Source organism: Moschus berezovskii, chromosome 8 (assembly GCF_049115385.1).
Source record: "Moschus berezovskii isolate FMDL1 chromosome 8, NW_MosBer_1.0, whole genome shotgun sequence".
In the NCBI taxonomy this organism is placed as follows: domain Eukaryota; kingdom Metazoa; phylum Chordata; class Mammalia; order Artiodactyla; family Moschidae; genus Moschus; species Moschus berezovskii.
In genome coordinates this window covers 39,320,802-39,348,424 of record NC_142467.1, presented here as the reverse complement: position 1 = coordinate 39,348,424, position 27,623 = coordinate 39,320,802, and the positions used below count along the sequence as shown (strand labels likewise).

The 27,623-nt window shown below is 37.7% G+C and overlaps 2 protein-coding genes across 4 annotated transcripts; both read right to left on the bottom strand.

The window, feature by feature from the left end:
- Positions 1-3,887: 3,887 nt before the first annotated feature.
- Positions 3,888-9,615, bottom strand: ZBED8 (zinc finger BED-type containing 8). Of its 2 annotated transcripts, XM_055431047.2 has the most exons (4): positions 9,239-9,615; positions 8,326-8,403; positions 7,512-7,553; positions 3,888-6,313 (listed from the first exon to the last, which is right to left on the bottom strand). In XM_055431047.2, exon 4 carries the CDS (start codon positions 6,262-6,264, stop codon positions 4,480-4,482), a length of 1,785 nt encoding a protein of 594 aa, XP_055287022.2. In that variant the 5' UTR covers positions 6,265-6,313; positions 7,512-7,553; positions 8,326-8,403; positions 9,239-9,615; the 3' UTR covers positions 3,888-4,479. The 2 variants fall into 2 exon arrangements, with proteins under 2 accessions (XP_055287022.2, XP_055287021.2); XM_055431046.2 differs by lacking the exon at positions 7,512-7,553.
- Positions 9,616-10,996: 1,381 nt separating this feature from the next.
- Positions 10,997-27,609, bottom strand: SLU7 (spliceosome associated SLU7). 2 transcript variants are annotated; one of them, XM_055430655.2, is made up of 16 exons: positions 27,497-27,609; positions 25,622-25,805; positions 24,323-24,476; positions 23,928-24,008; positions 23,465-23,629; positions 21,017-21,085; positions 17,775-17,822; positions 17,451-17,582; positions 17,080-17,177; positions 16,852-16,919; positions 16,576-16,715; positions 15,669-15,830; positions 13,689-13,793; positions 13,464-13,535; positions 13,236-13,349; positions 10,997-12,585 (listed from the first exon to the last, which is right to left on the bottom strand). In XM_055430655.2, exons 2-16 carry the CDS (start codon positions 25,789-25,791, stop codon positions 12,406-12,408), a joined length of 1,758 nt encoding a protein of 585 aa, XP_055286630.2. In that variant the 5' UTR covers positions 25,792-25,805; positions 27,497-27,609; the 3' UTR covers positions 10,997-12,405. The 2 variants fall into 2 exon arrangements, with proteins under 2 accessions (XP_055286630.2, XP_055286629.2); XM_055430654.2 differs by lacking the exon at positions 27,497-27,609 and adding an exon at positions 27,279-27,483.
- Between the last annotated feature and the right edge of the window lie 14 nt (positions 27,610-27,623).

Below are 27,623 nucleotides of genomic sequence, written 5' to 3'. Positions count from 1 at the left end.
TGTTTCTACTGAGTTGGGAGTTGAGACTACTATTGACCTTATTTGGCTTGTGCTGTGGGGGTTAATGCCAGTGGGCCTGAAACTGGTCTGGTCAAGGCATGGCGTATCCTGATAAATAGTGTTGTTTTGTAACCATGTATCTGAGGAGTTTTAGGGTGGTTTGCACCAATATATTTTAGTGTCTATTTTAACAGTGAGATAGATGATTTATACCTGGAGACTTCTTTTTGCCCACTCAAGCCCACACAAAAAAGTTGGTTGTTGGGGCTAGTTTTTAGGCAACAGAATAATTAAATTGCACTGTTACTAAATGTGAGAAGTTAAGCCTTCTGTTTCCTCATTCTGGGGAGAAGGTAAAGCATTTTTATTTGTACAGAGGACAGTTACATCTTAAGAGAACCACAAAGCTTTGTTTATTGTATAGAGATTCAATTATGGATAGAAGGATGAGCAGCCTAAAAGATGGGCTGTGCGGGTTACTAAGCTATTGTCTTTCAGCTTCAAACCCACCCTCTCTGCTTCCTGTCATTTGCTTTGTCATGCTGGGGCTGGGATCTCACAAAGTACACTTCTTTATCACCCAGCTTTCTGTTAGGCCCTGTAAATATGGGGTAAACACGAGACATGGTGGAAATCTAGAGGAAGGACGAGGGACTTGCTTCTTCCTCTTTTGCTTCCGATGCTGACGATATCATCTGTGCAGCGATTCTTCACCCTGGCAGTGAGTTGGTTTAGGAGCAGCAGCTGGTTTAGGTTTGCAGTGTTTTCTGGAGCCAGCCTCATCATACATGCTTAGAGACAGCAGCACCAGCAGGCTGACACCCATTCTTCAGACTTTTGAGCTCCTAAGACATTAATACCAGTCAGGGCCTCTTCCTCAGGCCCTCATTTCCAAGGGACCCCTCATTCAAGCATGAGTTTTAACAATGTCAGCCTCTTTTCTTCTTTATCTGGCCCTATTGATGCTCGCTGTTTTGTGCATTTATTATCTCTGTGACACCTCAGTATCCCCTTTTGGCTTTCCAGTTCTCTAGTAGCAGGTCAGTGATTCTTCATTGTAGATACTATTTAAAAATTGGTACAGTTTCTGTTCTTACTGGACCCTGCTGGATACAGGGACACCTATACACTTATATAAACAGATGAATATAGCAACATGTTAACAGTTTTTGAATCTAGAAAATAACCATATGGGTGTCCACTGTATTACTCGTCCAAATTTTTGGTATGTTTGAGACCTTTCATAATACAGCATTAGAGATAAAGGTCTCTTGAGTATTTGGATAAATATCAGTACCAGAATAAAAAAGTAAACCTGATAAAGGGGAAAGTGTCCAAAATTCTAGGTTATGTCTTTTGTTAATAGAAGGAAATGATACACAGGAACTGTGACTGCTCCAGAAACCAAGCTGATGCCATTACCAAAAAGAAAAAAACAACAAAAAGTCTATTTCTCTGTTTATATCTAGGAAAGGGTCTACTATGTCATACCACCAAAATTCAAAAATTAAGCAGATGAAATAGGACCTGTGTAGAAAAAAATTGCGGAGAAGGCAATGGCAAGCCACTCCAGTACTGTTGCCTAGAAAATCCCATGGATGGAGGAGCCTGGTAGGCTGCAGTCCGTGGGGTCGCTAAGGGTTGGACACGACTGAGCGACTTCACTTTCACTTTTCACTTTCACACATTGGAGAAGGAAATGGCAACCCACTCCAGTGTTCTTGCCTGGAGAATCCCAGGGATGGGGGAGCCTGGTTGGCTGTCGTCTGTGGGGTCACACAGAGTCGGACACGACTGAAGTGACTTAGCAGCAGCAGCAGCAGCAGAAAAAAAATGAAAAGGTTCCCTAGGGAAAACTTGTCCAATTGTTTCATCTTATAGGGAACATGTAAGAGTTGTCCAAAATTCATAGTAAAACTAATGGAGTCAAAACTTTCCTGTTAGCCATTCATAAAAGTAAGACTGGAAACCAAGTATATGAAGTCTCTCGGTTGCCTGTGATAGGAAACTGCAGAAGAGGGAATTAGTTTATAGAACTAAAAAGTTAAAAAAGTATAATGCATTTAGGTGTGGAAGCAACGTCCTAAGGAATCTCTTTCCTTTTCTTGGCTTTGTCTCTGCTGGCTTCACCCTCTGGCAGGGAAGTTGACAACTGGAAGCTCCAGACTCACATCCCTTTTCCAAAGATGTTGAAAATCAGATATTTGGGGAAATTTTAATAAGAGTAAGTTTGCTTTTAACCAGTCATGCACTAAGAGTGACATCTGCTGGTCATAAAATTATGTCTTTATACATCTTGACTTTTTGCAATTATCAATGATCTCACATTGTGCAAATACAAGAAAAGCAATTATTTTTTCCTTGGAAGAAAAAGAAACAACATATAGGACTTAAATCTGCCAATATATGTACCACTGAAGACTTTTTAAATTAAAAAAAAAATTCAAGTTTTCATTTTAGCAGACACTGCAGTCTCTTCCATTTCATTAGAGGAAAATGAACTGCTCTAGAATTTAAAAAAGAATGAAGAACTTGGTTAGCCGCTTTAAAATGTCCTTTGGATTTTTGTTACAGAACAAATTAATGAATTTAGTCTAAAAGAAAATTCTAGTGGACTAACGGCTGGCTATCATAAGTCATTTGCTTTTGGCATTTCATCCTAATCTTGCTATTGTATTGTTAGGTCCCAGGCTTCATTCATGCCTTTGCTCCCATCCCTACTTTGTTCCTATCTTTAGATATGCATACATATTAAACTTCATATATACTCTTCCAGAATTTTTCCTGTATTAGCTTTGGAAATTTCTCCCACTGTTCTTAATGTTAGATTATACTAGGAAAAATTAGGACTTATATTTTCTGACTAAAATTTTTATAGAAAAGAAGGGGTGTATTTATATTCATTGATAAAAGTATTTTGGTGGATAGTGATAAAGTTTAGTTTTGTGTAGGAAATATAAATTTCAATTTGCATACTCAAGTGGCATCTAAACTTGACAGACTTCACTCCCCTTCAAGTTAAAAAATTTCTTTTCAAAAATGCTATGATTACCCACTTTATAAACCTTGTGGACACCCCTGATTCTTTCCATGTGAGAAATTCCTAGAGGGAAAAAATCCTCAATCAAAAGGGCTATGAAGAATCAACAGAGGAAATAAAATTAATACTGCCATGACAAAAAACTGGAAATAGTAGGAGATGGATGCTTTAGAAATTCAGTTCTTACATATTTTCTAGAGGAGTCAATATATAACTCTGACTCTTCTAAGTCAAAACTGGCATATATATATTTGGTGTAACATATTACTTAGATATTTTGGGGGGACTATAAATTGTTAAAATAGCAATTGTTAACTGGGTAGGAAGGGGACTTTGGCTTTTCATTATACGACAGATTTCTTCTCCAGCCTTGAGCATACAGTGCTTGGATAAAACTGTATGATTTTTATTTTTTAAATAAAAATCCTAGTTTCTTTACATTTACAAACAAATCTAGCCAAATTATCATCCAGGAAAGTATATTAACCTAGAGTCCCATGGGGACTTTTTTTTGGTGGCCCTGAATTACTACAGTGACTTCATGTTAACTTCTCTACTATTTATATTTTGATCCATTCAAAAGTTTTGATCTTAGAAAAATACATATAGCATAAGGTATAAAATAAGTGAAGAAACTGGGGCAAAGGACAACCAAGTGTAGGAAAAATAAGATGAGGTGAGAGGGCCAAAGAATCCATTGGAACCGTCTGGAAAGCTGGTTGAGAATGAAGCTCCTTGGACCGCGCCAGTTAAATTAGAATCTCTTGAACAGGGCTCTAGGATCTCCTCTTTAGCTGCTCCGATGACTTGGAGTCTAGATGTAACTTAAAAGAAGACAAGGAGGGACTACCAAGATATCAGGATGTTTATTAGTGTCATGGAATTTAGAGCACAGAACCAGAGGAATGGACATTGAGACTAACTCCAAATAATACATTTAAAAATAAATCTTACATTAACTAGGATCATCCTTTCTTTCACTATAACATTTCATAATCCTCTTCTGATAACATTACCTCCCTAAAACAACCCTTAAGGACATGGGAGGACTCAGTATGTCGTTTCATCCTTTGACTTTTAACGTGAGATGGTGTGTTCTGGGAGGTCTTCTCTTTTTCTTTTGGCTCTATTCATAGCCTATTATACCAGGTAGCTTGGATATTCCAGTGCTTGGGTATCTTTTTTATATGTATCACATCAAAAGGTTAAACAGATACTTGGAAGAATCCTATGTATTAGTAGCAATTAATCTTTTCTGCTGCTTGTGCTCTTATTCTCAAAACATATTTTCACATCTCACATGAAAATCGAAAGTTAAAAATGCTAAACTTTAAACATAGGATTTGGTATATCATAAATATAAAAGAGAGAGAATTATAGCTTAATTTTACAATGGACTTAAGAATATGTTAAAAATTATACACAAAACATTTGTCATTTTACAGTGACTTCTGCTGTAGCTGTAGTTTTTGTTCAATGATATCTGAGAAACGAGGAACTTTTTTTGAAATAGCCACACGGATGTCATCACTCATATTCAAGCAGCTTCTGGACTTTGTTTTAAAATGCAAAAGTGATGAAAATCCCAACTCACAAAGGTATGTAGTTGCAAATGGTATAAGGATTTCTAGCGCTGTCTTTGCCAGGCTGGGAAACACTGTGAATTGAGCACACCAGAAATCCTCAAGCTTCATTGTCTCAAATTCCATTAGGATTTGGCCACTAGCTCGTAATTCAGCAAGATAATTTTTCACTAAATAACCATCATCGACAAAGTCCAGATTAAAAAGAAATGGATCCAGTATCCATTTACTTGCCTCATCAAGATCTCCAACAGAGAAATAGCCATGGAGGAAGCTGCTCAGCTGTTGCAGGTGCAGTGTTATTTCAGCTGCGATGCATAAAGCTTCATTATCAGAAACAACAATTTCTTCAAGAAAAGGAAAGTTGGTAAAATTTCTTTTCTCAATCCGCTTTAGCCAAAATGAAAACTTCCTGACAAAGGCAGACAACTTCTCTCTAGCTGATACTGTGTTCATTCCAGTCCTTTGCATAGATGCACTAAGTTCATTTAGGTGTTTGAATAAATCTGCAAGGTATGCGAGGTGAATTTTAAACTCTTTGTTTTCAAAGCCATCAACTAAATTGCTGCTTTGGTGGTGAAGAAACTGATTTATTTCTTCATGCATTTCAAAAATATGAGTAAGTATCTGGCCTCGGGAAAGCCACCTCATTTCAGTATGGAAAAGGAGAACACTATACTCTATTCCAATTTCTTCAAAAAAAGCCTGAAACAGGCGATGATTTGGAGCTCGCCCTTTGATAAAATTTATTACCCTCACCACAGTAAAAAGAGCATCCCTCAGTTTCGTAGGCAATGTCTTTGTGACAAGTGTATGAGGGTTCAACAAACAATGTGTGATCACGATATGAGGTACCTCTTTTTTCACACAGCAAACAAACTCCGAATTTTCTCCTAGCATGGAAGAGGCACCATCAGTACAAACAGAGCCGCATACATCGAGTGCTATCTTATGTTTCAAAAAGAAGTCTCTGAACAGGTTAAACACATCTTTTCCCTTCATTGTTAATTGCAGTGGTTCACAGAACAGGAATTCTTCTACAATCTCTCTCTCTCTTATGTATCGCACAAATGCCATCAGCTGACTGCAGTCATCCATGTCTGTTGTCTCCGCAAGCTGAATACCCACTTTAAGAGGACTGGCTTTGATATCTTCTAGAACTTGCTGTAAGATATCCTGGCTCATTTCATCAATTCTAGAATGGATCACATCATCTGATAAGGGTACCTGCTGAAGCTTCTTTTGTGCATCTGGTCCCAAAACTATTTGTGCTATCTCCAGTGCACAAGGTTTCACTAATTTTTCAGCTATTGTATGAGGATTCTTCTCCTTGGCACATAAATATGCAAACTGATATGATGCCTGTAGTAAGGCATCTTCCTGAGATGCAACTCCAAATGTTTTCAGGGTTTCACTCTGATCAGCTGGTGTTGGCACATGTTTCAGGCTACTGAGATCGTGCCCACCTATACCACCATGCTGTCTGTTAAAATGGTCAGACAGTCTTGATGGTCGGAGGTCAGCATTTGAAAATACCGAGTTACACAATACACACTGTGGGCGCTGAGTTCCATCAATCTCTGTCATACAGGTGAACCAGTAACGAACATAGTCATCGTCCCATTTGCGTTTCTTCGACATGGCACCCCAAACTTCTCACGCAGTTTTCCACAGATGTTGAAGATTTTTGCTTGGAAGTAAAATATAACCCAGACATTAAAAACCAGTGGCTAACTGAATGAAAACAAAGCCACTTCTCATGCCATCCTGTCATCTGTGTACATGTCAAGAAATATCCTGTAACATGTCAGTTCAAAGTAAGCCATGACAGTATGACAACTTAAATTAAGCAAACTCACAGCTAAAGCCCTGGAACAAACACTTTGCCAGTAAGTTATATATGAGAGATTAGGGCTTTATGCAAGTTGTGAATACCCTGTAAATTCTCTACTGGTGAGCTGCAGTTATGGCTTACTCTGTTTTCAATGATGTATATTCCAAACAAATCTGGTACATTTTGTGTCCCCAGAAAAGGCATCTCACTGCCATCCCTTCCTTCCATTCTATGCCAGAGATGCATGCATACCCCCCAGTTATGAACTAGTGAATGGAGAAGGAAGTCTTCACTAAATACTCTAAGGAAGGGCAGATTTTGACATGGTGGCTAGTTCTTTCTAATATGTAAGGATTTAAATCAAATAGTCTATAAAACTATTTGATCCTTGAGTGGCTTTGACTCTAACCTAGGCAGAGAATTTCAAACAGGTCTGCCTAAGCCACCTTTGACACAGAAGCAGGATATGCACTATCAGTCCATGACTCAAACTGTCATATGGAAAAAGCAAAACAAGTGGCTCAGGAGAAACACAACCATCTTGTTATTGAAATTTCAGAAAAGGTTTTCTCATAGAAGAAAAGCCTTAATTATAGTAGGAAAGGATGTAGAAGGCAGGTATTCTCTAGTTTAGTAAATAAATGGAGGAATCATCTAAGTCTCTTGCTAAAATACATATTCTTGCACCTTACCCTCAGATATTCTGATTCCCTAGCTCTGGAGTAGGGGACCCAAGTATGTACTCTAAATAAAGTGTTTTAGATAATTTTTCTGAATAGTACCCAGAACAGGAATCTCTTTAAGAGACTGCCTATCACAATCACTGGGAGCACTTCTGAAAGAAAATATGTCCCTGTACCACCTCGGAACTAATACATCATCATTCTCCAGAAGAAGGACAAGAGAATCTAAAATAAATTTTTCCAGGTGATTCTGATACATATCCAAGTACACAGACAGATTTAGAGGAATGAACACATCCCCAGGCCAATTCCTAGCCTTATAGATATTCTAGGTTGCTAAGTAAATACTAAATGCTTTAACACCCATTTACCTTTTCTGAGTTGATGACAACTTCCTATGAAAACTGAGGGACCTAAAAAGAAAGACAATGTTTTTTTTTTCTCTTTCTCCCTCCTGAGCAATGAGTAATGGTATAATCCACATGAAGGCTCAAATATACCTTAGAAAACAATTCTATCTCCCATATAAATGATTCCCAAAGTTCTGTGCCACAGAAAGTGGCTGAAATAATGTAACGGGTACATTGAAATCCAAATACCCACTTTAGCCATAAAAAAATGACAGTAAGCCAAGAACATTAACTTAAAGCCCTAGCTTGCTAGAGGCTCTGCCAAGAATAATTAGTTGTAAAATGTACTTCTATGTAACTAGTAAGTTGATCTACCATATGGTTACTATTGACCAGTTTAAAATTGAAAGATATCTGCTAGTCGGTAAAGACAATTTAGAGTTGATCTTAAGCTTTCTTTTGTCAAGTGAGGAGACCATGGGCAGACTGTGTTTAGAACCTCTCTTAGCTGATAATGGAATTATGAGATGAACATAAAAAAATGCTTATCTTTCTGTATATTGTTATGTATATTTTGGGGGTACAGAGAAAGTGAAGGAGAAAGCTTTACTTCAAACGATTTTCTTTACTTCAGGTTTACTTCTAATGACTTCCAACTAGAAATTATAGGATGAGGTAAGAGTACATTCCTATCCATTCTATGCTACTCACATATATATTGATTGAAGATTTACCTGTTTGGCACAAGAGAATTTTTAGAAAAATTCTTCTCCCTCCCCCTCAAAAAGGGAGAATAGGTAGCAAGAAGTTTTAAGATCCTCAAAGATGAACTTACCGCCCAAGAGGCTTTCTTGTGTTATAGAATGTCACAATTCTCACTTGTTCCTTTGTGGTATTTAGCAATCACAATACCCTAAAATATGTAAACATTAAAAAAAGCATCATCTTACTAAGGAATTAGTATTAACTGAAACAGTGTGATAATGGTATGGTTGTGTTTTTAAAAAGTCTTCATTATTAGAAATTCAGACTTAATTATTTACTGGTGGAATGATGTCTGGGCTCTCTGAAATACAGTACTTCAGCACACACACACAATGGGGGTAGAAACGAATAGGACTGGTCTTGAGTTGGCTGGATGATGGGCACACATCATTATACCATACTCACTCTATGTATGCTGGAAATTTCCCATAATGAACAGTAAAATAAACAAAAAGGCTTACTTACTAAGATAGAAATAATTAGTTTTCAGAAAGATTCTTTTTGAGAATTTGTTGAAAGCCATCTGAAGATGCAGAATTAAAGAACAGATGCAACACAGTAAAATGTTTTGCAAGTTTATGAAGGGTAGATATGAAACAGCATCACAATTGAGAGAAAAATCAGTCAGTTACAAGTAAACATTCATGTAAGAGAAATACCCGGGGAAGGCTAAAACATCTGTTTCAGCAGTGACAACACCAAAGTGCAGCAATAAACCTTAAACACCAAACCAAACACAATCAAACTTCTACCTGGCCTCTGCCTATGCCAGTCCATGGTAGGTGCAGGTATCCAGGGAGGCAGAGGATTGAAAATCCACTATCTTTACGTTATTAAAAGCAAAAGCCAAGAGAAAAGGTACGGGAATGCAATAGCCGAGCAAACGCTGCAGAGGCAAACGCCTGGGATGCTGGCTTTGTCACTTAGAGGCTGGGACCTGTCCAAGCTTCAATCCCTTAACTGGGGATGACAACAGTACCTACCTTTTAGGGTTCTTGGGAGGTTTAATTGTGAGCGTGCATGTAAACGACACGGGCTCGTAACTGGTAAGGCTTGTTGGTGTATTATAACGGACGGAGCATTTAGGAGGCTGCCCGGGAGAGCTAAGGACGCCGGTGGCGCGGGAAAAAGGCTGCTCGGTCTCCGAGACACACGCGCAGGCCCAAGGGATGCTCGGGCTTCTTTTAGGCGCCCGTTTCGGGCTCCATTTCCCTCTCCGCTCAGGCTGGGGCTCAGCCTCCGGGCGCTGGAACCAGTCTAGGGGGCGGCTTCTCGGGTGCGACCCCGGAGCTGGACCGTGCGGAGCGCGGTGTGATGGCTGCGCCCGCAACGTCCCCAGCTCCAGCCGCGCCGGGCTCCATCCGGGTTCTCCTGGAGGCTTCCCGCCCGCAGACAGGGCGAGGCGAGTCCCCGCACGCAGGCGCACTGGCAAACGGTTAGGGCCCCCCACCGCCTCCAGGAAGGAGCACGCGCGCTCCTGGGAATTTTCTGCATGTTGTGTCTGCAGAGAAGATGCGTTGTAGAATCTCAGGGACGAAAAGCACTGTAAAGCCACATAGTTCTACTTTTTAACATTCAGAGCACTAGAAATAAAAATGTATATTGTCAGGCTTTGATCTTGGAGATTATAAAGCGCCAATAATTAACCATTTTCTTTGTGGAATCAATGAGGAAGAAGAGAAAGAAGTTAATTCTACTTCCAAACTAAACATACCGGCAAATGAGACAAGCCGTCAATTCTGTTAAGATAAAATGGTAGAGGATGAGCTTGTGTCCTCTTGCCCATGCTGGTTGCCCCCATCTCCCCATTAATTAGAGTGTGTGGGTGAGTTTGCTAAGAATCATCATCCATCTTAGAGAAATGACTTTTAAGGTTCTTTTAAACAAGACTTTTAGAGAAATAAACCCATATCAGATTTTAGAGAAAAACCCTAAAGTAGAAACTAGAAAATGTTGAATGAAAACCTAAATACAGTCCTCTTTTCTATTTTAAGTGTTTTTAATGACATCACATTTTATTCATTTTTGTATAGTCAGTCTTGTGAGAAGCATCCCATAAGCCTAGGGGAGGGAGAGGTATCAAAGAAGGTGGGACAGATGCCTCATTTTCAGGTATTGAGGGTGAACCTGATAAAAACACTGAGAACCGGCCTAAGGTTTCTGTCAATAAGAAAAACTGCAAAAGACCAGCCTTCCTGGTCCAGAAATCTGGGCCTTAAATGTTAGAGAAAGGAACAGGCTTCAAAGACTTTGGTTTACGTCCTGACCCCAACCTTTTACTGTTAGGACCTGAGCAAGCTACCTGGACTCAATGAGTCCTTATGCTTATTGTGAAATATGGATATCATCCTATTACTCACCCCATGAAAGTCTTCTGAGGGATAACATGTGCAGACTATTGCACATAGTTCCAGCACTCAAGTCATCTATAACTGAGATAATAAAATCAAAGCTCATATCTTGAGTAATGTTCTAGGTGTTACCTTTTATCCAAAATGAAACAGAAATAAGACATGATTTCAGATATTATAGAATTCTTCCTAAAATCAGCATAAATTAGGTTTCACAAGAGAAAACAGAAGCTCCAAAATGTTAGGTGACACATTTTTTTGAGTTAAAGTGTCCTGAAATTTTCTAATTCAAATGTGCAGAAGCTAATTCAGCCTTCCTGCCAGTCCTATAAACTACTTTTCTGCCAAATAGTTGAAATAATGCTACAAACCACTCATATTTCCAATTATATATCTTTATTAACAAAAGATAAATAAAATACAAAATAGACACTAATATCAGATTTTATGGTGAACCAGACTATATTAAGGTAGGAATATGAAAACAAAAATTTTTGACATTCTTAAAGTAGGTAAGAATTAGATTTGTTTGCATGACTGTTTCATACTGGTCTGAATTTAGATACAATGTATATCCACAGTACTTGACAGTCTGATTCAGTTACTTTCCCATCAGCAGTATTTCTGAGATGTTAACTTAATGGAATATTCTAGTGGGTTTTGGTAGTTCAGAAAAGCCAGTGAACTGTTAAAAGTCAATGTACTTGTGTCAGGGGTTTTAAACAGGCTGTTTTCACCGATCCCACTCTGTCAGTATTATCTTCCCAATGTTATTAGAAGAATCTTAAAAATCATGTCATTCTCAGATACTAATAGCCCTACAGGCTATGCTTCTAATATTCCAAAGAAACCTTCAACTTCAGGTTTCACTTTTTGCAAATTTTACCGAGAGACACCTGCTGGCTATAAAGATTAGGTACAACAGATACTCTACAATCTTTAAAAAATCTAATATTCATGACTGTTATATAAAGGCAATCACAATTACAATAGCAATTAGTATCACAAACCATATTCTCTGTGACAAAGGAGAGGATTTCGGTGTCTGACTACTACTGTCCAGACTGGTAAAAGACCTAGGACTTATCAGTTAACACTGACTCAGGGTGAAAAACATTTTTCCCAATTCAAAGGCTAACACATTTAGTTCTGAGCATAAGATACAAGGAAATGTTTTGAAAATCAAAATTTTATAACCAAGTGGGAAACAGAATTGTTACTACACAGACTGACATCAGGGATACAGTTATTCACATGTCCTACAGATTTCCTTCCAGTAACCTAAAGCTCAAGATAGGTTATCAGTTTCAGATCAGAAAAATCTGAAAAGGCAAAAAGAAGTGATTATTAAATAACTAGTTATAGTTACTATTAATTAAAAAAAAATGAAGCCCCTGTTTCAAGAAATAGTAATTAATTGCCTTCACAATGAGTCCTAACACTAGATAAAGGGCCATAAAAATTGAGGAAATAAAGTTTGAAACTTAATAAATAAATGTTGAGAAGATATTCATGATAGGTGGAAAACTTAGATCTTTTCCCACATCACTAATATAAAATCTGAAATAAAATCTTAATCTGTACTTAATGTACAACTTTATTTCTTCTTCTTTGTTCTTCACTGTGTAAAGGAATGAATTTACTGTGAGACTTCTGGATACTTTATTAAAGTCAGGTAGTCTCCTTGCTTCCTGACTTTAACGAGAATAGATATGGATTTTTCCATCGATAATCAACAGCAAGAATCTAAAAGAATGTATCAGCAGAGTCTATCTTGGGTCACTGTCAGTGACGAGTTACTACTGTCCGAGGAAGGAGGCCATGGGGTCATCTGGCCTCTGACGTTTCATTCTGTAGGCCTCCATTTCCTCTTCAGTGGGTTCCCGAGTTTCATATATGCTGTTGTAAGGTCGCTTCCTCTCATCGATCTGCATGATCTCCTTGACGTGAAGAAGACGGGCCTCCTCTGCGTTCAGTGCCTATAGTGAGAAGAAATACGTGAGTGCCATGGCTGAGTCCGATCCCTTCGGAAGTGGCAGAGTACCAAAAGACCCCACTGACTATGAATTGTTACATCAAAAACCTAGACTGCCTCTGCTTGGGAGTCAGTTCTATTGCTGTCAAGCTGCAACTAATCATTATTTGGCTCAAATCATTATTCACAGAGCACAAAACATTCTATGACATTTTCAATGTTAAAGAAATTTTATTTACCAACAAAAACTGAATGAGATTCATTTTACTGACAGAAGCTGGCAACTGACGCTTTTGGTGGAGAATACAATTCTGACTTTTCCCAAGACTTGCTGAAGCTTACAGTTATAGTTAGACGGCAATTCTCTCTGGGGAACCTGTCAATAACTCTAAAATAACAGCTGTATCAACCATTTTTCTTCTCTGCATTAGTGATATTCAACGAAAGTTCAAAAGGCAGGCAATATGGAGACACACAAAAATCTCCATTTGTATTCTAGACCTGACAGGTGACCCAAGCAAATCACCCAGGCTTGGGGTTTGTTTGCTCATTTTTAAAATGAGTTTGGGAATGAGACAAGATAATTTTCTAAGATTCCTACAAATAAAGAAGATTGTGGTCACTTTTACTATTTATTTAGCCTTCTCAAAGTACCTTTTTCAACTTTTCATGTTTCTTTTCTTCGTCATCACTCTCTGAACTGCTCTTTCGATGCTTCCTCTTCTTCTTCTTCTTCTTTTTCTCTTCTTTTAGTTTTTCCTGATGCATCTGATATGGAGGATTTACATATAGTGTTATTAATGCAAAACCAAAGTTCTAGTCCAAGTTTTAAAGTCTTCCCTTTAACACTTAAAAATTCAGGACAACTGATCAGGGACATACCTCCATGAGGGTTTGAGGTTTTTTCACAGATTCTTCTCCAGTTGCATCATTTATAATACATTCCTCTGAATTCTGTGGAAAAATATATGTAATCTAACTTGAGTATCATAGCTACCAATCCATCTAAGAAAAAGTTAAAATTTGAAACATAAAAGTATATGTTTCATACATATTTTTGACCTAAGAGCTTTGGCTGTTTTTACGAACTAGAGGACAATTACTTACGGCAATCTCCTTCCCAGCTTCTCCAGTACAATAGGAATACTTGAAAAAAGAGTGACAGCATTTGTATCCCCATCGGCCTTCTTTCCAGTAAGATCCCCAGATATGCTGCAGAGAGAGACAGAGAGGTTATTTAAAAAGGAGCCTGAAACTAAGGTTTCTCATATACCGTTTTTCTTTGTAAAAAAATCCTATCTTTAATTAATCGTATTATTTTAAAAAAACTGAAGTATAGTTCATTTACCATGTCATATTAGTTTCAGGTGTAAAGCACAGAATATATACATATACATATATATATATACACACATATTTTTTTCTCTTTCAGATTCTTTTCTCTCATAGGTTATTAAAAAATATTGAGTATAGTCCCCTGTGCTATACAGTAGGTCTTTGTTGGATCAGTCTCACATGCTGGTGATAAACAGTGAAAACTATGGGGACTCCACTCCAGTACTCTTGCCTAGAAAATCCCATGGATGGAGGAGCCTGGTAGGCTGCAGTCCGTGGGGTCGCTCAGGGTCGGACACGACTGAGCGACTTCACTTTCACTTTTCACTTTCACACATTGGAGAAGGAAATGGCAACCCACTCCAGTGTTCTTGCCTGGAGAATCCCAGGGATGGGGGAGCCTGGTGGGCTTCAGTCTATGGGGTCACACAGAGTCGGACACGACTGAAGTGACTTAGCAGCAGCAGCAGCAGCAGGGTTAGCTAACAAGGACAGTGTGTGGTTACAACGGTCTTACATTCTATTCTCACTCTCCTCCCCCCAAATTAAAAAAATTAGGCTACTTGACTTCTCTTGAAAAATTCAGAAGGATTGGGAAATTCTAGGCACATTCACACTTGTCAGTAACTGCTTGTTGCTGACCAGTGGATGCTCCTTTTAGACAGGGCTTGTGTTCTCTAGTTTGTAAAATTTGCCTGACTCATTTCACTCATACATGATTACTGGCCTGGCTCTTATTAGGTAGCTAGGTTTTTGACTCTTATTTAGACAAGTGTAGTTTGGGTACTATAAAAGTACAGCAAATTAAATAAGCTTTATCATGTGATATAATATGCAATATAACTGCAATACTTTGGCCACCTCATGCGACGAGTTGACTCCCTGGAAAAGACTCTGATGCTGGGAAAGGTTGGGGGCGGGAGGAGAAGGGGACGACGGAGAATGAGATGGCTGGATGGCATCACCGACTCTGTGGACATGAGTTTGAGTGTACTCCGGGAGTTGGTGATGGACAGGGAGGCCTGGCGTGCTGTGATTCATGGGGTCGCGGAGAGTCGGACACGACTGAGTGACTGAACTGAACTGAACTGAACTGATGACATATACTTTGTCATCTGTAAAGTGTCTCTGTCAAAATATTTAACTTATATCAAGCCTTTGTATCTGAATCCCTGTTTATAGGAAATACAGGGAATAAAGCAACAGTATTACAATAAAAATTAATTAAAACACAGATGAATGATAAAGATGTGGTATACAATGGAATACTACTCAGCCATAAAAAAGAATAAAATTTTACCATTGGCAGCAACATGGATGGACTTGAAGGGGCATTATGCTTAGCGAAATAAGTCAAAGACAAATACTATATGATATCACATGTAGAATCTAAACAAATACAACAAACTAGTGAATCCAAAAAAAAAAAACTAGTGAATACAGAAAAAAAGAAGCAGTGGTTAACAAACTAGTGGTTAACAATGGAGAGGAGGCAAGAGGCAGCACAGGGATTGGAAAGTGGAAGGTACAAACTACTGGGTATAAGACAGGCTACAAGGATGTACTGTACAATGCAGGGAATATAGCCAATATTTTGTAAAACCTGTAAATGGAATATAACCTTTAAAAATTGTTAAAAATAATAAAGTTAAAATACAAAAAACCAAAACACAACAATGATTTACTAATGAAAAATATAATCCAGAACAAAATGCTAACAAGGACACAATATAATTATAGTTCAACACATACTGTATGATTGTTGATCTTCACATCTTCCTCGTACTTGGAGCAGGCAACAGCCCGCTCCTGTCCTTTGATGACTGTCCCATGTCTTGAGTACTCCACATAGTCTTCAGTCTGAGCTAAAAGCAATTCAGCTGGAGGAGCATCCAAGTGTTCTTGACCGCCATACTAAAAGGACATTGATCATTATTAAATATATTTTACAAAGATTTGCATTCAAATCTCTACTGAGGGGTTTATTTCAAATCACAAAGATTACAGGACTATTCTTCATGGGCTTTGTTATATAAAACACAGTGAAAAAAACAAAGCCACCAAACTTTCACAGGCAAATAAAAGCTGTCTCAATTGCTAGTCATCTGTTGAGTGAATTATAAAATGAAATGTTCACATAAAATTCCCCTTATCCTGTGTGCCTGCCCATTTGCCACATGATTTTGGTGCTTCATCCCTTGCATCTGGGCCTGGCCATGCTACTTGCTCTGGCCTCTGGAATATTGGCAAATATGATGAAAGCAAAGACCTGAAAAACACTTGTGCACCAGGGCGCACTTTGTTGCTAATCCTGGTATCCTGAGAATGTCACATAAAGAAGCTGGGCTAGCCTATCAGAAGATGAGAACCCACGTGGGGTAGAGGTGAGGCCTCCTTGGGACAGAGGAGGCCTGCTACCTGCTAGAAACCAAAGGAAGGCTACTCTAGATCATCTGGTTTCAGGTAGGCAGGTCAGAATAGGAGATCTAGCTGATGTACAAAACGGTGAGAAATAAGAAATGTCTATTCAAAGTATTAGGTTTTGAGGTGGCCTGTTTTACTGTAAAAGCTCACTGATATAGTTACACTGATACTGTATACCAACTGCACCTAATCCCGATGGATTAAAACGGACTGTGTATCGTTTGGTCATAATTACCTTTTCCAGGATGCTTTCTTTCTGCTGTTCTTTGAAGTCTTCTTTCTTGACTTTGAAGGACTTATACAATAACTCTAATTTGGTAGGATCTGCTTGGAGATGCACTTCAGACCCTTTGTCATAGGCTTCCCAAGCAAACACTAGGGTAATTAAAACCATTGGAATAAGCTGTCAGCTACATTGTTTTCAGGCTTCTTGAAAACAAGCTTTAAAAAAAATGCCCCCAAATTTCTTATGAGCTGACACAAAATACCTTGACATAGAGGTAACACTTACATTGTGTCTGGGCCATTGATATGGTATCACCTGTGTATCTAACAAAGTTATCCCCTGCGTAGCTGACTCTGTTTAAAAAAAAAAAAAAAAAAACTGTTTCAGAGATTAATTTAAGGACATCTTTTTCTGACCCAACGATAGATGATACTCATTTTAATTCAGATTGCATTTTACTAATAAAAACTCCCTCCCCTACCCTGAAATCTTTACAGTGAACTTGTTACTTACTCATCTGGATTCTTTCCAGCATTCGCATAGGGATTCTCTCTCATCGCTCTAGTTTTGGGATCATAGTAAGCAGAATTTGGATCTAAATTCCGCAAATACTAGAAAGAAAAAATGTTTTAAGACTGTGTTAATGTTTACTTTCATCAAAGTTTTTAGCAGACTAGTAGGAGGAGACAATTAAGTGTGTGAGAGTGTGTGTGCGCGCGCGCATGTCTGGGGGTACAGCTGAAGAGGAAGAAATCCAGAATGATATACTTTGGAATGACTGAGTATATTACCCATATACTATCCAGATACCATGTGAGTAGACAAAATTTGGGTTGGGAAGACAAACGTTTTCTGAATATGTATGTTAAGTTGGCAATGCTTACTTTCGCAATATCTTCTCGAATCCTGAGATTCCGGACAGTAATTCGTCTCTTAGAGTCAAAATTCTGTCCAGGCATGTCAATATCATCTGCATATTTATCTTCATCCTCATCTTCACTGTTATGATCTTTTTCCTGAAAGAGGAAGAGAGAAGGGGAAAAAATTTTAAGAAAAAAAGAGTAGCATCTAGTTATTATTTTCCCTTTAACCCAACCCTTACTCCTGGTGTCCTTTAAGCCTATTATTATTATCATGAGTTATTACTAACATTAGCCATCAGAAATTTAAACCTTAGTGTATACCCTGATAGGACCTGCATGTATTACCGTCTGAGAATTCGGTTCCTCTTCTCCCCACTGATGTTTCGGAGAATTCTATGCCACAAAAGAAGAAAATGAATCTGTGATTTTATTATACTGAATCAAATGATTATTCAACACTTTTAAAAACATAGTTAAAATAATAAATTTAACTGAACAAATTCTCATATTTCTCACCTGTAGTGAGGACATAAGTTTTAAATACAAGTATGTCAATGATTTTATCAGACTGTCTACAAATCCAAAATTTTCATTGATGATAGGATTATAATCACAAAAATGTAATAGAAAGATTAAGTTGATCAATATACCTAATAAATATTCATTTCATACATGTTTATCTTCAGACATAACATTAAATTTCACTGTTTTTCTATTAAGGGCAAAAAGGAAAGTTACCAGGATCATGTAATAAGCATCTTCAGAGCCAAAACAGACTTTGTAAAATTTTGGCAGTGAAGAAATCTACTCAGGTGACAACATACTGTGATTTAAGGAGGTGTGAACTCCATGCCTCAAAGACACCCTTTCTTAATTAGCAGTTGGTCAGGATATTCTCTTAACTCCACAAAATGCCTGGAACAAAGTGCTCAGTATTTCATTATGTCCCTTTAAAAGGCTTCACATCTTATAGCTCAGTAGGCGGATGTGGAAATATGTATGTATAAAAATATATATATATAGTATATTGGTAAAAGCAAAAATTTTAGTATAGCCTTTAAAAATGCTTACTAAGTGATGTCATCAGATTTTATATATGCATATTCAGTGCATCAACAATTGCACTTTTAGGAATTTATTGTAAGGAAATTAGTATGTCTGTTTTAAAGATATATATATTACGTAAGACTCTAATGTTGTGTACTACTGTACAGATAACTGGGAAAAAAACAAATCAACAAGAGATGAATGGTTATATAAATTACTGCACTCAATAAACACTGAACAACCATTAAAGTGATTTGTCCAAGGTGCAGAAAAATATTAATATGTATACTTTGGGCTCCCTAGTGGGTACGATGGTAAATAATCTGCCTGTAATGCAGGAGACCCAGGTTCCATCACTGGGTTGGGAAGATTCCCTAGAGAAGGGAATGGATACCCACTCCAGTGTTACTGTTAGGAGAATTTCATGGACAGAGGAGCCTGGTGGGTTTTAGTCCATCGGGTCACAAAGAGTCAGCCACGACTGAGTGACTAACATTTTCCCTTTTCTTTTTTACTTTTCATACTTTGCTACCTTTTTTTGTTTGGGAAAAAAAGAGAGGGAAAGATGAGAATTAGACTATATATTTGTATTTGTTTGTATTTACACAAAAAACTCTGAAAGGATCTGTAAGAAAAATAAAAAAGATTATGGGGGCTGAGGTTTAGAGATAGGATGGACTGAGGCAGGAGTGGGAGACTTCACTGCAGATCTGTCTTAAATTATTTTGATTGTTGAACCATGTGAATTTATATAAAAATAAATGTTATAGGTCTACATTTAATGATATAGAAAACAAGTCCTCATTGTACTGTATATTATTTAACTGAAAAAGTAGATGATAAACAGGAATGTAAAGATGAATCCATTTAAAAAACATGTTGTATTACAATCATACACATACATGGACATATGTGAGGGAGTGGACTGGTACACTAAAAGGCCTACTTTAAAATGTTAATGGTTAACATAAGGAATATTTTTCCTCTTTATAATTTTCTACATATTTTTCTGAGTATGTGTTACTTTCAAAATTTGAAATTTTTTAAAGAATTTTTTTGAGTTCTTGCAAGTTGCTAGTTCAACAAAGGATATTTATATTGCTAAATCTCTACAGTAGACACAGTCCTACTGTATGTAGTTAATCTTCACATCCAAATGGGCAAAACTCAGCAGTCCCTTACAAACATTTAAGTATTCTTACTAGGAAAATAAATTATGTTTACAAGAAACAACAGAGAACACGTTAGAAAACGATACAAAAGCCCTCTTCTATCTTCCAGAGTTGGTAATGATGAACAATCACAACACTAGCTACCAATTACCAAGTGTTTACTGTGTGATATGTGTGTTAAGCCTCCTGGGTGTGTGTGTTGGGGTCGGGGGTGGGTAGGCATTGTTATCTCTGCTTTAGAGATGATAAACTGAGGCTCAGAGGAGCACATTAATTTTTCCAGGACCATCTTGCTAGCTAGGGGCACAGCTGGATTTTAACATCATCTCTCTGTTAACGTGTGCTTTGAACCTGCCTTTGTGACTGCTCACTTGGTGATTAACTTACCTAGTTCTGTTTGCTTTGCAATTATACTTGCTAAGGGTCCCTTTGTAGAGAAGGAAATGGCAACCCACTCCAGTACTCTTGCCTGGAAATTGCCATGGACGGAGGAGCCTGGTAGGCTACAGTCCACAGGGTTGCAAAGAGTCGGACACGACTGAGCGACTTCACTCATTAAGGGTCCCTTTTAGAAATTTAAACTTGATAACTTGAAAATGTTTTTTACTTACACCATAAATTTGTTAAAAAGAAACTTTCACAACTCAATAAGCATAACTTAACTATTAAATTGAGTGACTAGAGAAAAAAATAGGAAAAAACCTGCCTGCAATATATATATATATATATATTTTAGTTTGAGAATTCTTTTTGCCTTACATGTTCAAAGTGTAGGAAATACTAAAATAAATAAAAAGAAAAATCAACTAATTCTATACTAAATGAGAACTAGTGTTTTAATCTCTATATTAAATGAGAGCTAGTGTTCTAGTCGTCTTCCCTGTGAGGTAACATGATATTTTACATGTGTCATTAAAATATGTGTTATCCAGTGTTGTTACTAAGGTTTGATGAAAGCCATTTTAAGAGCTATGCAACATTCTCTCAGGCAGAGGAAGGATAGCTCACTTCACTAATTCCTTATTAAACTATTTTCAATTTCTTAGTGTTGTAAAAAGTGCTGAAGTGAACATTTTTGTCCAAAATGATTTTTCTGAATACTAGAAAATTTTTAGGATGGATGGATCTACTAATTTAATTCCAGAAAAGATATATAAATGTTTTATGTCAATATTCTCTCCAAAATGACTGCATCAATTCATAGTCCCTTGAACATTTAATGTGTCAGTTTTACTCTTTCCCCTTGACAGCACCTCTCTCTCTCAAATTTCTTCTAACTGGAGAGATAAAAAGTGAATTTTTGTGTTAATCTTCATTTTTTTGTTTACTAAGAGTTTGAAATTTTTTAATGATCATTTTATTACTTACAGCCTGTTCCACTAATTTTCCTGAGGCTAATTCTTCTTGGAGTTTTTGGGCTTTCAGCGTTCGTTTTGCCTAAGGAAAAAAGAAACATTTGAAATTTACTTTTAATATTCAAATGAACATTTAATTTTTTTCATATATTTATTTTCATTTATTTATTTGGTTGTATTGGGTCTTAGTTGTGGCATGCAAACCCTTAATTGTAGCATGTGGGATCTAGTTCCCTGACAAGGTAATGAATCCCAGCCCCCAGCATTGGGAGTATGGAGTTCTGGCCACGGACCACCAGCAAGTCCCATCAAATGAAGATTTAATATTTATACGAGTAGAACATGTAAGTTTACTGTTTTCAGAAAAGGTCACTGGACAAGGTTGTCTTGTAGCTCTAGACCTCTGGTTCCTGAAGAACACGAGTTCAGGGAAATTCCCTGGTAGTCAAATGGTTAGGACTCCGTGCTTTCACTGCCAAGGACCCAGGTTTGATCCCTGGTTGGGGAACTAAGATTTGACAAGCTACATAGGGCAGCCAAAAAACAAACAAAAATGCCCCAAACTACTCAACGCTATAGTGGCCTAAAAAAGGACGTATATATGCAACTGTTTCACTTTGTTGTATCGCAGAAACTAATACAACACTGTAAAGCAACAATATTATAATAAAAATTAATTTAAAAAAAACAGATGAGTGAATAAAGAAGATGTGGTATACAATGTACTACTACTTAGCTATAAAAAAGAATGAAATTTTGTCATTTGCAGCAACATGGATGGACTTGGAGGGCATTATACTAAGTGAAATTGGTCAGAGAAAGACAAGTACTGTGTGGAATCTAAAAAAATACAACAAACTACTGAATAAAACAAGAAAGAAACAGATTCACATATAGCAGAGAACAAACTCCGTTCAGTTTAGTTCAGTCGCTCAGTCGTGTCCGACTCTTTGCGACCCCATGAATCACAGCATGCCAGGCCTCCTTGTCCATCACCAACTCCCGGAGTTCACTCAAACTCACGTCCATAGAGTCGGTGATGCCATCCTGCCATCTCATTCTCTGTTGTCCCCGTCTCCTCCCGTCCCCAATCCCTCCCAGCATCAGAGTCTTTTCCAGTGAGTCAACTCGTTGCATGAGGTGGCCAAAGTATTGGAGTTTCAGCTTTAGCATCAGTCTTTCCAGTGAACACCCAGGACTGATCTCCTTTAGAATGGACTGGTTGGATCTCCTTGCAGTCCAAGGGACTCTCAAGAGTCTTCTCCAGCACCACAGTTCAAAAGCATCAATTCGTCATCGATCAGCTTTCTTCACAGTCCAAATCTCACATCCATACATGACCAAGGGAAAAACCATAGCCTTGACTAGACGGACCTTGGTTGGCAAAGTAACGTCTCTGCTTTTTAATATACTATCAAGGTTGGTCATAACTTTCCTTCCAAGGAGTAAGCGTCTTTTAATTTCATGGCTGCAATCAGCATCTGCAGTGATTTTGGAAGTGGCTACCAATTGGCAGAAGAAAGGGGGAGGGGCAATGGGCAGGTAGGAGATTAATAAAAGGGGGTTTATTATGGGATTGCATGAAATCGTGTGTGCGAAACTTTTGAAAATTGTAAAGCACTGTAGAATGTAAAGAATCTTTCATTTAATAAAAAATAAATTAAAAAAAAACCCAAAATGAAAATGAGTCAGATCCAATTGGCCATATTTAAGCAGGAGTTATAAAGTCCTGTTTGAGTCGGGCATTAATATAAACTAAGCTAGACAGCACCAGGGATAAACTGCAGAGAGCAAGCCTTTCTGACAAGGTGCCACTTGACTCCAAATGACTGACTCTTCCCGGCTGGCCCAGGATTACCACATATTTCATTGTTTGAGAAAAGATAAAATTCAGATTTTATTAAAATGTGAAATCCCATGGTCTTAGATGTTAACTCTACTTTAAAAAAAAAAAAGGAACACAAAACCAAAAAACAGCAGTGACTATGGTTTTTTAAAAAATAGGGGTGAGTAGGTGAAACCATAACAGAAAAAACTGAGGTTAAATTAAAATAAAATTCAGTTTCCTGAAAGGAGTTATCCTATTCTTCTTTTCCCCACCCTCAAATGCTATGTGAGACAACTATAAAACAGGCCCAAGGCAAGATACAGTCTGGGAGCCAAGAGTTTATAACCTCAGGAAGCCAAAAGTTTTGAACACTAATCTCTTCTCATGCTTCCAGTATTTCCTGCAAACTAAATCAGGGAGTAATGGACAATATGAGAATAAAGTAAAAAGAAACTGCAGCCAAACAGGGTTAGTATACTGTTTATTTCACTATTCAATTAGGCTTACTATTACTACAATAAAAATGCAATCATTTTTATACTGTATAAAGACAAAAAACAGAGTTGCTAAACTAGAGATATACCAAAATATACATTCTTTAAGGATAGCAGGAAAGCAGTGAACTGTGCTTACCAGGTCAACTTTGGCATACTCTTCTACAATTTTCATGTGTTCTTCTGGATTGTACCCATTCCACCGATCCCTCTTCCCATCATAGTCAAACATCAGCTGAGGCTGGACATGTTCATCTGGAGCTATATTAGTCCCTGTAAATTTTGCTCCAACTCGTCTAGGTCTCTGGAAAAAAGAGTAAGATTAAATTTTTCCCCTAAGTATCTGAAGCCATGAGGAAAATTTCATATAACCTTTCCAGAGCAGTGTGAACATACTGTGGGACTTTATGGTTTATTCAATTATCAGTTAGTCCTCCTGCAAGAAATTTTGATGGTGCTGAACTAATTTCAGTCAAGTTAATGTTTTCATTTAACTTGTACCTAAATATAGGTAATTTAAAAAACAGAATTAAGGTTTCTGACACAAATAAAGAAAGAGACTCTCTGACAGCAGTTTCCAAAATTCTCAAAGGTGAGCTTACCTCAAAACAGTCTTTCTTTTTGTGTGTCATGGCTCCACAGTTTTCACATGCTCCTTTTCGGTATTTAGTAGTTACGGAATTCTATAAGCAGATATAAAGAAAACCAAAAAAAATTTTTATTTAACTAAATAAGTTAAAAATAACTTTGGCTCTCATTACTGTACTGTCTAATGAAATGACTTATTTGTTAAGAGGAAAACCAGTTGAGAAAGCTTAAAAACTTTAGCAATATCAAACTTATAAAATATAGAAACTAAAGTAGTATGTATTGTGAATTTTAATACCAGATAAAAAGTCATGTAATCTGTTTATACTTTATGTAGTATTAGAGGTTCTTATATTAAGTTCTTAAAAATCTCCATTTCTACACACATATATACAGGTTGCATACCTACCTCTTTTACACCCCTCTTGTACCATTCTCCTGATGAGCTGTACTGCTTTTGTTTCTCTGGCTGTGGTCTCTGGTGCTTTAAAGTAGGCCTTTTTGATGGATCAATATACCATGGTACTGAAGAAATATACTGAGGAATATGGGGATTGATGTCTCTGTAAAAAAAAATTTTTTAACAAAGTTGAAGAATGTAAGGATATCCTTACAGAATATAAGGACAGATATATTGCAGTGGGAGGGGAAGACAGAATATACTTGCTATCACTATAATAAAAAGAATTAAAAATAAAGTATATTAGAGTGAAAAAATTTTAGAGAAACTAAAAGTAGTCATATAACTAAAGATGTAGGAGAGATGAAGGAAGATAGGGATATATGTTAGTGAGATTAATCTTTTATCAGAACAAGAAGTTAATTAATAACGTCGAGTTGATTATAATACTACTACTATCAGTTCAGTTCAGTTCAGTCGCTCAGTCGTGTCCGACTCTTTGCGACCCCATGAATCACAGCACACCAGGCCTCCCTGTCCATCACCAACTCCCGGAGTTCACTCAAACTCATGTCTATTGAGACGGTGATGCCATCCAGCCATCTCATTCTCTGTCGTCCCTGTCTCCTCCTGCCCCCAACCCCTCCCAGCATCAGAGTCTTTTCCAGTGAGTCAACTCCTCGCATCAGGTGGCCAAAGTATTGGAGTTTCAGCTTTAGCATCAGTCCTTCCAATGAACACCCAGGATTGATCTCCTTTAGAATAGACTGGTTGGGTATAGGTTTGTTATTTGGAGATTTGGAGGTATCAACCAGAAAAACTTAAAATAAACTGACAAATTCAGTCCTCGCTTGGTATCTGAGAGGGACTGGTTCCAGGACCTTCCTCGGATATCAAAACCTGTGGAGGCTGAAGTTGCACAGCTGGGCCTCTGTACCTATGGTCTGGAATCTGAAGATTTAACCAGTGGCAGATCTTGTGGCACTGCATGTACTTTCTGAGAAAAACATGAGTATAAGTGGACCGACACAGTTCAAATCTGTGTTGTTCAAGGTCAGCTGTAGTCACTTGTGTACAGTAGGACAGGGAGTGGGAAGAACTAAAAAGGACTATAGTTATCATTACAAGTCCTTTGTTATTATTTATTAAACTTTATACATATGAGTTTGATGCAATAAATGAAAACAAAAATGATGGAAATGGTAAAGATGGTTTCCTGTCAAAGCAAAGGATGAGAAATAGGTAAACTAAGTAGACATGAATTTGAATTCTGAATGAAGAGATCTTGCAAAAAATTTAAGTACTTACTTTCCTTCTTCATCAACTTCTGCAGGGGCATTACCCAATTTTCGCTGTTCTTCTAGCTCCTTCTTCTTTCTCCAGTCCTCTCTAGTCATCTTCTTTGGTTCCTCCAAACTCATTTCTTTGGACCCCGACAAGGGGGCTGCATTAGCTGCATCCACAGCTGCAGCTGACATGGTTATCTGGCCTCCTGCATGAAAAGGAAGAAATATCTATTAGAATGAACTAGGCCTTCCTGAATTCACCAGAGAAACTATCAAAAGTACACCCTAATAACACATACTGTGGGTTATATAGAATGTTTCATATGTTCTTTTTCTTTCACAGCATCTGTAAGGGAAAGGTCTCTTTCTCCTCCACTAAAGTCTTTATATACTGTTGCAGTTGTGCTTTCAACTCTAATTGGTTAAGTGGAGAAAGACATGCACATGCATTTAAAATTTCATGAGACTCATTCTTTCATGTATATATTCCTGATTTCCTCTCTACGTATGTGTCTCAAACTTTTCTACCACACTAATCCTTAATGAGTGCAACAGGGTCCTATCTCTGTTCCTCTTAAAAACTGGATGCTTTAAGATCACCTATATTCATTATCTCTAGTTCCACATTATCTGCTGCCCTTTTCAATCATTCCCCTCCCTGCGTCAAAGATACCTCTACGTTAGCAATGTGCTAAGTCCTCTGGACATTTTTCAGTTCTTTTTCTCCCCCTCTTGATACATTCTTATCCTTTGGCTGATATGAAACCATATTCTCCTGGGTTTTTTTGTATCCCTTCCACTGCTCCTCCTGTATCCTTCATAAGTTCTTCCATTTCTGCCCAATTACTTAATTTTGGATTCCATAAGGCTCAATTCCAGGCTTCCTTCATCACTCTAAACTCCACCAGAAGATAAGTTCATCTATTTCCAAGCTTTCAGTAGCCACGATATACAACTGTTGGCTCTCCAATTTATTTCTCTACTTCAGACCTTTTTTCTGAGCTTCAGATAAATACAGTCCAATTGCTTACTTCAAAGTACCTCCACTTAAGATGTTGCAAAGAAACGTGAACTCAACTAGTCTTAATTCAAATTCATAATCTTCTCTATGAAATCTAATTTTCTTCCACTGTTACCTCTCTTGATGAAAGATACCACTATCCATTCCTTTTCAGAAGTGTTCCAGCTAATTCCCATACCTATTTCATCAGGAAGTACTGCTATTTTCACTTTCTGAATATCACTCGAATTCATCTACTTCTATCAATAACAAGAGTGTATTACTTTTCCCTACTAGTCTCTTCTGATTCCTGCCAATCAGTTCTCCACACTGCAGTGTTATTTTTTCAAACACAGATTAGGTCAAATCATGTCCCACTACCCAAGCTGAAAACCCTCAAATGAAACGCTGCCCAAGAGAAATATACCACCAGCCCTATATGTCATTTTAAATATTCCATAAACACATTAAAAAAGCAAAAATAAACAAATAAAATTACCTTTTTTTTTTTGCAATATTTTGCCTAATTACCAACACATTTTCATTTCAACATAGGAAAAAAATAAACCAATTCTTTAAAATCTGATACGGACTTTACATGTATTCAGATTGGCCAACATTTCTAGTGCTTAAGAACTATAAGCACAGTTCAGCTCCAACAGCACCTTATAATTCTTACTTTAAAAACCACTGAAGACACAGTCTTGGTGTGACTGGGCACGAGTACCAACACTGAGGCCTAGGACAGCTGCTTCCTTGGTTCTCGGTCACCGTTCCCTTCTGGCGTTCATCAATCCCGTGAGGATATTCCTAAGAATTAGGAGCCTCTGGCCCTCTTCCCCGAGTTCTCCACCTTCACCCTCCTCCTCGTTCCAAGTCCTCACAAGATTCTCTTACCCGGTCCCAACGCTGCTGACCCTAGCACAGTTCGACAGAATTGAAGGCGATCGCCAATGTTTACTTCCTGACTTCCTCCCTCTCCCGGCAGCCACTGCGGCACTTTCCTGGCGACCCACACATGCGC